General features: G+C 33.0%; 1 protein-coding gene across 1 annotated transcript; it reads right to left on the bottom strand.

Annotated features, from left to right (window-relative positions):
• Window positions 1-4864: 4864 nt before the first annotated feature.
• On the bottom strand, window positions 4865-8716 carry LOC132187598 (beta-fructofuranosidase, insoluble isoenzyme CWINV1-like). Its single transcript, XM_059601956.1, has 7 exons — window positions 8536-8716; window positions 8377-8385; window positions 7383-8245; window positions 7121-7279; window positions 6112-6350; window positions 5904-5994; window positions 4865-5167 (listed from the first exon to the last, which is right to left on the bottom strand). The coding sequence occupies exons 1-7, from the start codon at window positions 8714-8716 to the stop codon at window positions 4988-4990; spliced, it is 1722 nt and encodes a 573-aa protein (XP_059457939.1). The 3' UTR covers window positions 4865-4987.
• Window positions 8717-12661: the final 3945 nt, after the last annotated feature.

Here is a 12661-nt window from a genome sequence, read left to right as displayed (position 1 = left end):
ATATATATATATATATATATATATATATATATTTATTTTGTGGTGGGAAAATTTTTTAAAAAAAATCTTCAAAAGAGTGTTGTGGCTCCGTCACTATGTCATGTCACACCCAATAAAAGCATGGCACATGTTATTATTAATTTATGACTTTAGAAATTGACAACTAGGATTTTTCATATCATTTTAGGACACCAACTAAGATTACACATCAGTCATCACTCCAAGTCATACTGTTTCAGTAAATTAATTTAATCTCTTATATCCCTAAAATTTTACTTTATGCGTAACTCTCTCTCGTTTTCACCTTCCTCGCAATGATTTGGGAGCATTTTGCGAGAATTTGACAGTTACATTTTCTAACCATTGTAAAATAAATAAAAACAACATTCAAGTTAATAAATTGTGATAAGGTTTTCCTTCAAATTAAGTTGGAGAAAATTTGGTTACTCTTTTTATTAAAAATGCGTTTGTCTTTACAGCATGAAAATTGATTTTAGGGAATAAACAATTATTTTAGCTTACACTAAGGACCTATAAATTATTTTTTATACTACATGGAATGATTTATAATTAAAGTCAACTAGAGGAACCAATTTTACATTTATCATTTTTTTTAATGACGTAGAACTTCCGACCTCTTCTTTACTGTGTCGGGAGTAAACCCTAAACACCTGCGGCTTTCGCAAAAGACAAGTATAAATCAAGACCGGAGCGTTTGTGTAGAAAGTCGAATTTGAGCATCCCAATCGGAAAGTGGTACCCCAAGCAAGTCTACTAATCCGGTATATACGGGTCCACATCTGGTCGCTGCATTCTCCCTTATTTTCTAAGTTTTTTTTTTTTTTTTTTTTTTACGTCATTTTAAGAGGCTCCTTCACATGCTTTCCCATTAAAATGTGCTCAACTTGCTGATTAAAATAGGATTTTTCTTTTAAATTTTCTGCGGAAATGAAATAATTAATTATATGTTATATTCCGTCCTGTCGGTATTTGTATCCATCTGGCTTTTTAACATTCCCTCCTTGTGTATCAGCTTTTTCACTCAAAAAGAAGATATAAATTATTAAATCAAGTTTTATGAAATTGTTTAAATTGCTGAACAATGGTATCTTTTGGAAAGTGTGACTATTTTTCTTAAAGAAAGCAATCGTGTAATTTTCAAAATATTAATTTTAAGGCATTTAAAGTTAGTAAAGCCAAAGAATTTGTACTTTGTAAATTATTATACTATCTCATTCCCGACCAAAAGCAAGAGAATCTTATTTAGAGATATTATTTAATGGATCACTTTATAAATTTTTGTTATTCCACAGATGCTGTTGAATAATCAGCCATGTATGTTGTCCCCAATTAAAAAAAGAAATGTGTCTAAGCTTTTATATATATGTTTGTTAGAGATTTTTTGGTATGGCTTGATTGGTGATGAGCTGCTTGTAAAATAGTAAAAGCGTTTAAGAATTCATCAATTCAAAGTTTGAGAAAACTTTGATGCTTAAGTTAGCATTCTTAGTTGAAATGAGAATATAGCAATAAGTAAGAGTTTTTAGAGATGAATTGACTCTCTTTACCCGATGCGTTTTATACCTTTAATATAATAGTCACCATTGAAATATTTGGAGCAGTTTAGTAAATGTAAAACTCTATGTAACTTTAACTTATTTTAATGAAATTGCTTGAGACCCATAACAAATTTTATCCTCAACAATGTTTATAGGTTATTCTTTCTAAAAATTTATATATATATAGTCCATGGAGACCCTTTGGCCAGGGGACGAACCGCTTGAATTTTTTTTTTATTAATTATAAAAATATTTGGCACAAAATTATTGATGTCGACATGACATATTAAAAGATTACATCTTATTTGCCAAGGAAAATGCGTCCAAGTACTTGATTGTATCATTCGCTTATCTTAGGAAGTTTTTAGTAACTATTTAAATCTCAAAAAGCTATTTACAACTTAGCGAAATCACATTGAAAATTTTTATATATTTTTTTATTAAATAAATAACCATAGTAAAAAATTTGCTACATGTCATGCATTTTTCCTCACAATCAGTTTTTGTTATGCTAAATGGGATGTACCATACTCATACAAATACATATAATTACAATTGGCAACAACTATTACAATGACCCACTTAAAAAAAGTATAACAAATGAAAAACGCAGGAAAATTAAAATTAATTTAAAACAGAATATTATGAACATGACTGCAAGAGTAGAGTACTACTAGACTTGTCCCTCCCTCCTTTCCCCTCCTCCCCTCTTCTTTCCTCCCCATCCCTTACTGTTTTTTTTCTTTTTTTTTGTTTTTTTTTTTTTGGTTTTTCCAACTAGTTTAGTTGCGCCGGCCATCCCTTTGCTTATGCTACACTGCCTCTGTCCACCCTTCATCATGCTGCACTGCTCTTCACCTCCCTGCAATCGGTTGGGCTTTTCACCTAGTTCCCTCGCCTCGACTGTTGTAGCTGTTTGCTAGTTTTTTTTTTTTTTTTGGTTAGTTTTTTGAATAAGGGTTTAACTTCTCCTTAAATCTGCTTTGGGGTGAAGGATTTTGTCTTGGCCTTTGGGTCTAGGAAGATTAGTTTCAGTGTAAGGGTTTTGCTTTTATGGCCGGTAAAATAAAAGTTGAGAATATGAGATACCTATATACAGGGGCGGACCTACAGCTAGTGTTGGGGGGACGAATGTCCCCCCAAAATCTTTCAAAATTTTCTTAATTGCCTTAAAAATCTACCCATTTTATAAATTTGTCCCTCCAAAATGATATTTTGTCCCCCCAAAATAATATTTGTATCTCCTTTTAATTTTTTCTCTTAGTTTTGCTCCCTAAAAATAATATATGTGTCTATTTTAATTATTTTTTATAGTTTTGCTCCCCCCAAAAAAATAATATTTGTTTTCCCTTTATTTCTTTTTTTTTTTAATTTTATTTTTTAAAAACCTTGCACCCTCCTTCAATATAAAAAACCTAAAATACCCAATTCATTTAGTTTCCCTCTATATTCTAGTTCGCTTCTAATTAAAAACTCAATTGGATTTAGGACTTTGATTGAATATGTGAATGAAAAAAGTTAAATGATTTGGGGTCTTTGAGTAGCTTCTAACCAACAATCAAAAAAAAAAAAAAAAAAACCCAACAATCAGTTTTTTGAATAGTTATTTTGACATCATTTAGGTTTATAATATTTGGTTTGACATCACAAATTAAATGGTTTAATCATTTATGATTGCACCATTGTTTGACTCAACTTTTAACATTTCTCTTCTTGTTATTTGGGGCTTGTGGGGATTGTTACGAAAAATAGTTAACGCCCAAAGGTACTTTTTTTCTTAGACCCTATAAATCGTGTTTAATTTATTTTGCTAATTTTTTTTTTAAAAAAAATTTATTTTTTATTCTATGCTATTTTGCTAGTTTTTTATATTATTATGTATTTGTGATGCCATGAGATTAGATGTAACACTTTTATACTTTTATTTTATACAAACATACATATAAAGAGATTATGTGTATCTATATTCTTTTGTATTTATACGAGTCCGTCCATTTCCCCAACCCAAAAAAAAAAAAAAAATTTCGTCCCCCCATACCTCAAATCCTAGTTCCGCCCCTGCCTATATATTGGATTGAGTTTGCCTGAAGCAGATCTGTGCTATAACTGAAGTTTGGACATTAGTTAATGGATGTTGATCGAAGTCATATATACAGAGACGGAGCCAGCCTTGCAAATGGGCAGGGGCCATGTCTAAAAAATTTAGCTGGTAAGGGCCAATTAGCAAAAAATAACTATAAAAAAAAAAAAAAATTTACCTCAGAATTTTTTTTTCTTGTCATTTGGGGGGGGGTGGCCCCTGCCAGTTCTCCCCTTTCCTCCGTCCCTGCATATATATAACTTGATTGTAAGATTTTATGTTTGTCTCTATGACGTTGTAACTTCGTAACTTTGACTATGATTTATCAAAACTTTATTTTCTCTAATGTAAAAACATTATGCTCTTAATTTTTTTCGATTATGAAAGATTTTCCTTTAAAAAAAAAAAAAAAAAAAAAAAAAAGGTAGAGTACTACACAAGCTTTTTTGTCACAACGTCAACATACTTTTATGTAGTGACTAGTGACAAGTAAATATTTAAAAAGAAAAAAACCCAAAATTCGTAGTCAGAACATCAACATCAATTGATGGAATTAATTTATCAAAACCGACCATCACAATTGCTTGAAAACTATCATAAAGATCAAGAACTATTTTTCTTACTTCCTTTTTATTTCTTTTTATTTTTATTTTTTGTTAAAAAGAAAAAAAAAAAAGTTTCATATTCTTTATGTGAGCTCTATTTTTCATCGCATTAACTATTTTGAAGAGGACTCTGCATTTTAGTGTTGGTTTTTAAGCACTTAAAGAGATGTAATAGCGTTGTTGTAATTGCATTCTCATGTGCCTTTTGTTTTTTGTTTTTTGTTTTGTTTTGTTTTTTATTTTTTATTTTTTTTACTCTGTAAAGACATGCGTCATTGGCTCTTTCCCTTACCTTTGCTTGAAAGTTTGACAAAGTCCACGTGGGTTGATAAGAGGTTGTTTATGTGTCGAGCAAAGAATTATTATTATTATTATTATTTTCCACAGGGGTCAATTCCTCCTTTGATAAATCAGGTTTAATTATTCTTTTGTGAAAATATTTTTTAATTATAAATGTATGAATTGAATCTAAAAAATAATTTCTAGACAAATTTATTACTAACATTATATTGTTGAATTTCAAGAACGAGAAAAAAAGGAAAAAAAAAAATTAGAAATATAATATAATGTAAAAATTTTAAAAATACTTAATATTTAAATATTAAATAGGCCCCATCTTAAATTGTCACCTTAGGCCTTACAACATATCGAGCCTGCCCTGACACTAACACAACAATAATTAAAGAAAAACAGGAACAAGATATTTGTTTCCAACACCAACGCAATAATTAGAGTTTCAACCCTCAAGTGATTATGGCTTTCTTCATGCTCCAAGCACTAAATCTTGTGATTTGAACATTCTCAGTGCCATTGTTGAAAACATGCAAGTGGGCCTCATTTTGAATTGCCAATGTGGGATATACCCTAGCTGTGATGCATGCCTTTCCTTCTCCACCAAAGCTTTCCACAATTGAATGGTCGATCTGTGAGAAACGGATAAACAAGATATTGGATCAATTTGGACAAAAATAAAATAAAATGATGAATGTAAAAGCATCTCTAGACATCTTAAGGAGTAGGAAACCATTGGATTGGATCTATAGATGCCTGCATTTGTGCGGTTTGGGGCCCAAAATTTGGAAAAAAACTCATTAGTCAAACAGATTTATATATCCATTATTGGTTTGAACCGCTAGTAATGTAGACAGATAATGTGAGAAATTTCATACGTGATCTACTTGTTTATATAAATTTTGCTTGCAATGCGGTCATTAACTCTTAGTTTCAGAGATTTTCAGATACATTCATGGGTGTGCCAACCCCAACAGATAAGAAAGTTTTTTTGTTCCCCTAACTTTTTGAATAGGATTGTAGACACAAACTTTCTATTTACCTAATCTCCAAAAATAAAAAACAACATGTTTTCAAATTGCTATTTTTAAGTCGCACCTTTTGAAATGATAAACCCAAATAAACCCGTAGTATATGACTAATTGTGCAAAGCAAAAATATACCCTTAAGTAAAAATCAAAAAAAAAAAAACTCTTTTAAATAAAAATTTATCTAAAAAAAAAAAAAACTCTGTTTGCCAACACAATCCCATTTGGTTCTAAATATCCCGGAAATGTAACGAGTGGAGGCCACGAAATTAGATTGACGTGCACATTGAAAAGTAAAGAAATTTGAATAAATGTATACAATTTTGTAGCAACAACTCACCAAGCTTCTAAGTAACAGCTCCTCACTAGAAGGGTTGACATCCAGAAAAGCACCATAAGTGGTCTTATCATTACCATTATTTAGGGAAGATCTGCCAGCCAGAGAAAATAATAATAATAAGAATAATAAAAGCTAGAGTTCAAATCTTTGAATTTTTGGCAAAGAAATTTGATGGGCAAAGGAAGAAGATTGTATATATGGGTTATGCCTGCTTTGATCACTGCACATGAGCACCACATATTTGTCTTGGCCTTTGAATATTCTGAAGAACACTGCCGTTTGCTCTTGCAAGCCCTTCGAAGCCAGAGCCAGCAGCCCGAATGGTCCCAACCGCCCCTTTACTGACGCACCCTTTTGGCTACAAAGTGCTTGTGGATTGGTCCAGCTTGGGTCCAGCTTTTCTGCATTCTGCAACTCAATTGTTCTGAATGAAATCTCTATGTCAGCCTGCAAGAAAGGTCAAAGATATCTAGAGAATTACTACATTAACAAAATCAATATTCTTAGTGGATTTTGATCGACTTGTACAATTCCATGTGGCAAAATCTCATTGCCGAATTACCATGAAAAGAACTCTTTCATTCGGCTAAGCAATTGCCTTGATATGGTAGCTTTTCAGGTTATGCTTAGGGCGTCTCTAACGAGAGTAATCAAAATAGCTATGCAAAATTTTTAATTTAGTCATTGATTTTTCTATGTACACTTTATTTTCTATTTTACTCTCTATTTTTTTAAAAAAAAAAAATTAGACGAGGGAGAAGAGAGAGGCCAGGAAAGGAAAAAATTGACTAAAAGAGAGAAACAAGATGAGAAAAAAAATTGTATTATATTAGTAGAAGCTGCTATTATAACTTGTAGTAAATCGGATGAAAACTCTCTATTTTAAAGGGTTTGCCGGAGAGGTATGTAAAATAGCTCATAATAGCTAAATATAACTATTTTGAGCCATATAAACTCTTATATTCACTTCTATTAATGTTATTTCTTTCCTTACTAAAAAAAGAAAAGAAAAAAGAGAGAGAGCTTATCCTACATCAGCCAAGGAGCGGGAGATATCCTCTTTCAGCTAGCCATCACTTAGATAGCCGGAGTACTTTTGTGGGTTCGGTTTATAAACAATTCTCTTTTATTCAGCTCCGTTAAGATCATTTTTTTCCTTATTACTAGGTATAGAAAAATAGAAAAGAAAAAAGAAATTACAACAAAAAGAAATTCACCTGTGCCGATGTGACACCAGAAACTTCAAGTGCTAATCCTCCCTTAAGCACTTGATTAGGCAAGTTGACTTGGTTTTCCCGCAGCCTTTCAAGTTCACTAATCGGCCATTGCACTAATTGTTTACCGGATTTATCCAGCCAAATGCTCCTTGGAATTGCCTGCAAAATGTGCCAAATAATAATAATAATATTAAAATCAAATAAATTCTAGGTTTGCTTAATAAATATAAAGCACACTTATAATTAGTTCACCATGAATTACCATTACTCCAGACCATCCCTTCTTGATATCATCTTCGACGCTGGAGGACTCATTAATCCAACCCCACAAGATTCTTCTATTTTTTGCACCATCAAAGAAAGTTTTTGAAGCATAAAATTTCCCATAATCATATCTCAATCCGGAATCGTTGTCCACCTGTCCCTTGTCCGGAACATAAATATCCTTGTTTAGGTTATAAGTTCCGACCGTGTAGTAATCATGTTTGGTGTCGTCCAGGCTCAGCTTGAGCACGTGTTTAACATGCGGGCCGATAACTGACGTGTCAACGCCAATATTGGCATTGATCCGAACCGGGAAGAAATCGGGGCATTCCCACATTCCGGTGTCAGTTGCCGAGTGAAGTGGGTGCTGGGATTTAGTCCAGTGAACAAAATCTTTACTCCGGTATAGAATAGCTAATCCACGGCGGTTCCTTTTGCTTCCAATGAGCACTCTCCATATCCGGTCGGGGCCTAACCAAGCGGTGGTCGGGTCTCTAAATGAGCTTGCATTGATTTGGTTGGCTATAGTAGGGGCCATTAGCGGATTTTTGGTCGACTTGACCCATTGCGTCAGATACGGGTCGGAGAGGTTTTTGGGTGTGGCCAGGTTTTGGACTTGCTGGTTCTGTGGGTTGACTCCAGTGTAAAGAATGACCGGTTTGCCGGAGGGGAGGATTGTGGTGGAACCCGACCAGCAACCGTTGATGTCCGACGGTTGTGATGGGTAGATGGCAGGAACATGTGGGGTCCAGTTCACTAAATCCGTTGATGTTGAGTGGGCCCAGACAATGTTCCCCCACACCGCACCTTTTGGATTGTACTGGTATAATAGATGGTAAACTCCCTTGTAAATCATTGGTCCTACAGACATGGATTAATCACATCAAATACTATATAAAAATTAGATCTATTATTATTATTTTGTAAATTAAATCGACAAATTGGATTTGATATTCAAAAAACCTTAAAAACCAAGTTGGAAAGGAACCAACCATTTGGATCTGCATTTCCAAAGACAACCCATTCGTCCATTTCAGCATCAGAAGATGGTAAGATGACAAAAAAATAAAAAGAAGAAAAGAAACATCAAAAATTAAAAAATGAGACATATTTAAAGCAAGAAAGAAAGGGGAAAGAATAAATAATTATACCGTTGATCCAGTTCTTGGGGGGTTGGAAGTGATAAGAAGTTCTGTAAGGCTGGAATGCAGGAGGAGATGAAGAAGCCTTAATGTCTCTGTAAAGATGATGGGAAGCTTGAAGTTGAAGAACACCGTGGGAGAGAAAGAGAAAAGAGGAGAAGAGTAGCCAAGCTGCAGAGGAGATGGCCATGGTGGTGGGGAGTGAGAGGGAAGGCAATGCTATGACTTCTTATATAGAAAGAGACAGCGTGAGGCCGGTGTGAGTACGTGGATTAAATTACAGCACAAATCTAATTGTTACAACGTACTTTTTCTTTTTTATTTTTTCTAATTAATTGTTACAACGTACAAGTCTTTGAAAACTGATAGATTTAAGAATCAAGTTTTGTAAGAAGAAGCGTTATTGCAATTATAACAAATATATAAAAATATTGTTTGGAGGGGGCAGGAGAATTTAGGTTGCGACTCAATGGAATCATGTTAAATTACCATATATTTTGGCGCCTAAACTTAAGTAGGGTCTATTTTATATTTAAAAATTTAATTAAATAATTTTAATTTGAAATCATTCTTCTTATGTTTTGCCCTTATTATTATTATTTTTTTTCAAATGACTTTCAAAATTCATCTTCGTTAGGAGACATTTAATTTCAACAAATGTCATATTTTGTATTGAACTACATATAATTCTTTTCTATGTAGAATTTAATTTGCGCAAAATGAAATTTACTTTATTCTAAAAATCATTTTTATGAACAAATTTAACCAATATGTTAGTTTAGAGCATTCACATCCCACTCAATAAAGTAACCATTTGGCTATTTTGTTGAGGTATATGGTTAAAAACACTTTACATCCGCCTCAACAAAGTAACCAAACGTTTGTTGAGTAACTACAGTGTTCAACAGAGTTATTGAGCAATGTAGCTCAACAATATATATCTAATGTTCTCAAGGGATAGTTCAATCGATTGAAAATCACACCTTATAAATCGGAGGTACTAGTTCGAATCACCCTCCCTCTCCCCTTGTGTGGAAATGTCAATATATATATATATATATATATATATATATAATATTTTTCTCTCTTATTTGGGAATAGAAAAAGTAGATAAATAAATAATATATTAAATAAAAAAGTAAAAGTTGATAGCTAAAACCTAAAATGTTAAGTTAGATGCAGGTACTTTGAAAAAGTTAAAATAAAAAAAAAATGTGATAAACATTAATTTGTTTGAATGCTATTCAAGAGATTCTGAATTTTAATGGCTAAGATGAAAACCAAAGAGTCCCTTAATGGCATCAGGGACCTATTAGGTCGTAGCTAAAGCATTCGCTATCTTCTTCCTTATATTTTCTTCCCCCTCGTTATTTTTTTTTTATTATTTTTTTTTATGCCTAGCTAGGCCTCCACTGTAGGCAAATAAAAGACTAGAAGTAGAGATGGCAATGTAGTGCACCAATGGACCACTGGACCTTGATCTACCAGACTACCAGCTAACAAGCCGCTTTCGAGTACTCTTACAATCTGCTCCATGCAATCGCCTTCTCTTTGAATATTCTACTACAATTATCACATATGACCTTGCCAATCCATCTGCAAGTCCCAGCTGACAAGTGACTTCTCATTTACCTCCCCCTTTTCCCATAAATCTAAACACTTACTCATATTAACCACTCACTACGTCGACGCGACTACCCATGATATACTGACAGTTATCCATGTTCTTACCATCTCAACCATGCTCAATGCTATCTACGTTGTTGATCTTCCCTGCCCATTAAAATTCCTCTGTTCACCCCTGTTTTACCCAACCAAAACAGGGGCCACTTGCTACACGTTTCCTTCGTGTTCTATGCTACGTTAAACATTGAATGTGGTATTTTTCTTGATAGCACTCTGAAAGTCATTCTTTATCCATATCTACTATAAATGTTGGCATTTTGATCACACTTCGTAAACTGATCTGATACGCTAACAAATTATTCAACGTATTTCCGATTGGGTTTCCTGGCCCTTCAGCTTCGGACTCTATCATGTTCATTGCAGTTGGAGTGAGAATACCCATTAGCATTTTGTATCAAACCAGGCTTTGACTATAGAAGGTAATAATAGAATCTAATTAAGCTTATTTCCAATTGTTTGTGCCTCGCTTTTGATAAATCAAAAAATTTCATCACGTTCCATCACCTGTAGTTGACGTTTGCGGTCTTGGTCCTCAAGAGCCGCCAGCTTCAAGCCTTCAATGGTATGCATATTATTACTAGTATCACCTACTAGGCGTCGGTGAGGAAGCAACTTGGGGGAATAAGCTGAGTCATAGACATGGTTGCCATGGGCGACTTTGAAGAAGGTCCGTAGTGTTTCTGTTAGACGAATTCGTTAGTTTTTTTAAAGGGATAACGTCGTCTATTTTAAAATTTTCCCTTACAAGGTTCGTTTTTTAACAGCAGATTGCAGTTCTTTTTTTAACCGCATTGAAGCCGGGTCCCTAGTGAAGAATAATACTCAGTTAGTTATACTTAAGAGATATTTTTGTTCTTCACAAATTATAAAGAACAAAAGTACCACTCAAACTATTTTTTACCATAATTAGACCCTTAATTAAAAAGCATTAACTAACTTTTTGTCATAATTAGGGTTTTAATTATTATTATTATTATTATTATTATTTTTTAAAAATAAACTTAATTATACTATAATTATTTGGGGCCTTATTTTATTGGGAGCACTGGACAACACATAGCACAATGATCAAACTTCGATGTGCTTGGGAGCGAGTAGAAGCAAAGCAAAAGACACCCAAAAACCATCCAAGTTTGATCCCTGCACTATGGTTGTCTTTTTCTTCGTTAGTACCGTTATGGCCGAAAGAGTTACTGTCCATATGATCCTGACCATCACGTGATAAATATGGTTGTCTCTTTCTTGGTACTCCTATGGCCAAAAGAGTTATTGTCCTCACGATATTAACCGTCAAAAAACATTTATCACGTGACATTTTTTTTTATGAGGATCAATTTTTATTCACATAATCACCACCCGAGGCATCTCATTTTATTTTACCTTATCAGTTTTACTTTCCTAAACCGTCAAACAGTACACCTCCATTTAAAGTTTTAGGAAAAAAGGTGTAATGTGACATGACACTCACTCTCTCTCCCTTCTTTTCTCCAATTTCGTTTGATCTCCGGCTCTCCCTCTCTTATTTTCTTTATTAATTTTCAAAAACTTAAATCCAAAAAATCTTCAAAAAATCGAAAACCAAAATAAAAAAATCAATCAGAAAAATAAAAAATTTAAACGTCAAACTCAACAAATCTTTAAAAATCCAAAAAAATCTTTTTATCTTCTCTTCTTCTTTTCTTCTCTCTTTTTATTTTTTATTTTATTTTTTATTTTTTTATCTTCTGCTTCTCTTCTTCTTCTCTTCTCCTTTTCTTTTTCTTCTTCTGCTGCTTAGTCTTTTTCTCTGTTGCTTTACTTTTTCTTCTTCCCTCTAGAGAGAGTTGGCCGGCTGTGTAGAGAGAAGAGGGAGATTAAGAGAGGAGAGAGAGAGTGTGGGGAATTAAAAGAAAAGGGAAAAAATAAATGTTGAATAAAAGAATAAAAGGAAAGAAGAATAAAGAATAAAGAATAAGGGAATAAAGAATAAAAGAATAAAGGGAAAGAAGAGAGAGAAAAAGGAAAAAGCTGAATATTTCGTTCATTTTTTTTTTTAGTGATGTGCCAATATTTAATATGTCAGAAATTTTTGACGTATTATTTTCACACGTTAGAGACGTCAAGAATTTCTGACGTGCTATTTTTACATGTTAGAAATTTTTGACGTAGTAGTTTTACATGTCAAAAATTTCTTACATGGTATTTTGGCTACGTTAAAAAATTTCACACGTTAATAATTAATGACGTGGCAAAAAAATTCTGTACTATAGCCATGTCAGAAATTGATTTTTTTTTTTTTTTTTTTTTTTTGTAGCGATTCGAGGAAATGTTATTTATCCAAATTAGTTTGTATTCTTTTTTTAACAACGTATATATCTAGATAGAGATCACATAAAAGCAGTTGCCAAACACATAAGAAGATCGAAAATTTAGCAATTAAGCACAATTTTTTTTCCGTACAAGAGAACAA

Source organism: Corylus avellana, chromosome ca7 (assembly GCF_901000735.1).
Source record: "Corylus avellana chromosome ca7, CavTom2PMs-1.0".
Taxonomy (NCBI): domain Eukaryota; kingdom Viridiplantae; phylum Streptophyta; class Magnoliopsida; order Fagales; family Betulaceae; genus Corylus; species Corylus avellana.
The sequence above is the reverse complement of the archived record's forward strand: the minus strand, read 5'-3'. Positions and strand labels throughout refer to the sequence as shown.

What these genes read in the sequence shown, in the direction of transcription:
- LOC132187598 (XM_059601956.1), bottom strand. Translation starts at nt 8,716, where the DNA reads ATGGCCATCTCCTCTGCAGCTTGGCTACTCTTCTCCTCTTTTCTCTTT. An exon ending in AGGGATGGTCTGGAGTAATG is followed by an intron (nt 7,280 to 7,382) that starts GTAATTCATGGT and finishes CACATTTTGCAG; the next exon opens with GCAATTCCAAGGAGCATTTG. An exon ending in CTGGTGTCACATCGGCACAG is followed by an intron (nt 6,351 to 7,120) that starts GTGAATTTCTTT and finishes CCTTTCTTGCAG; the next exon opens with GCTGACATAGAGATTTCATT.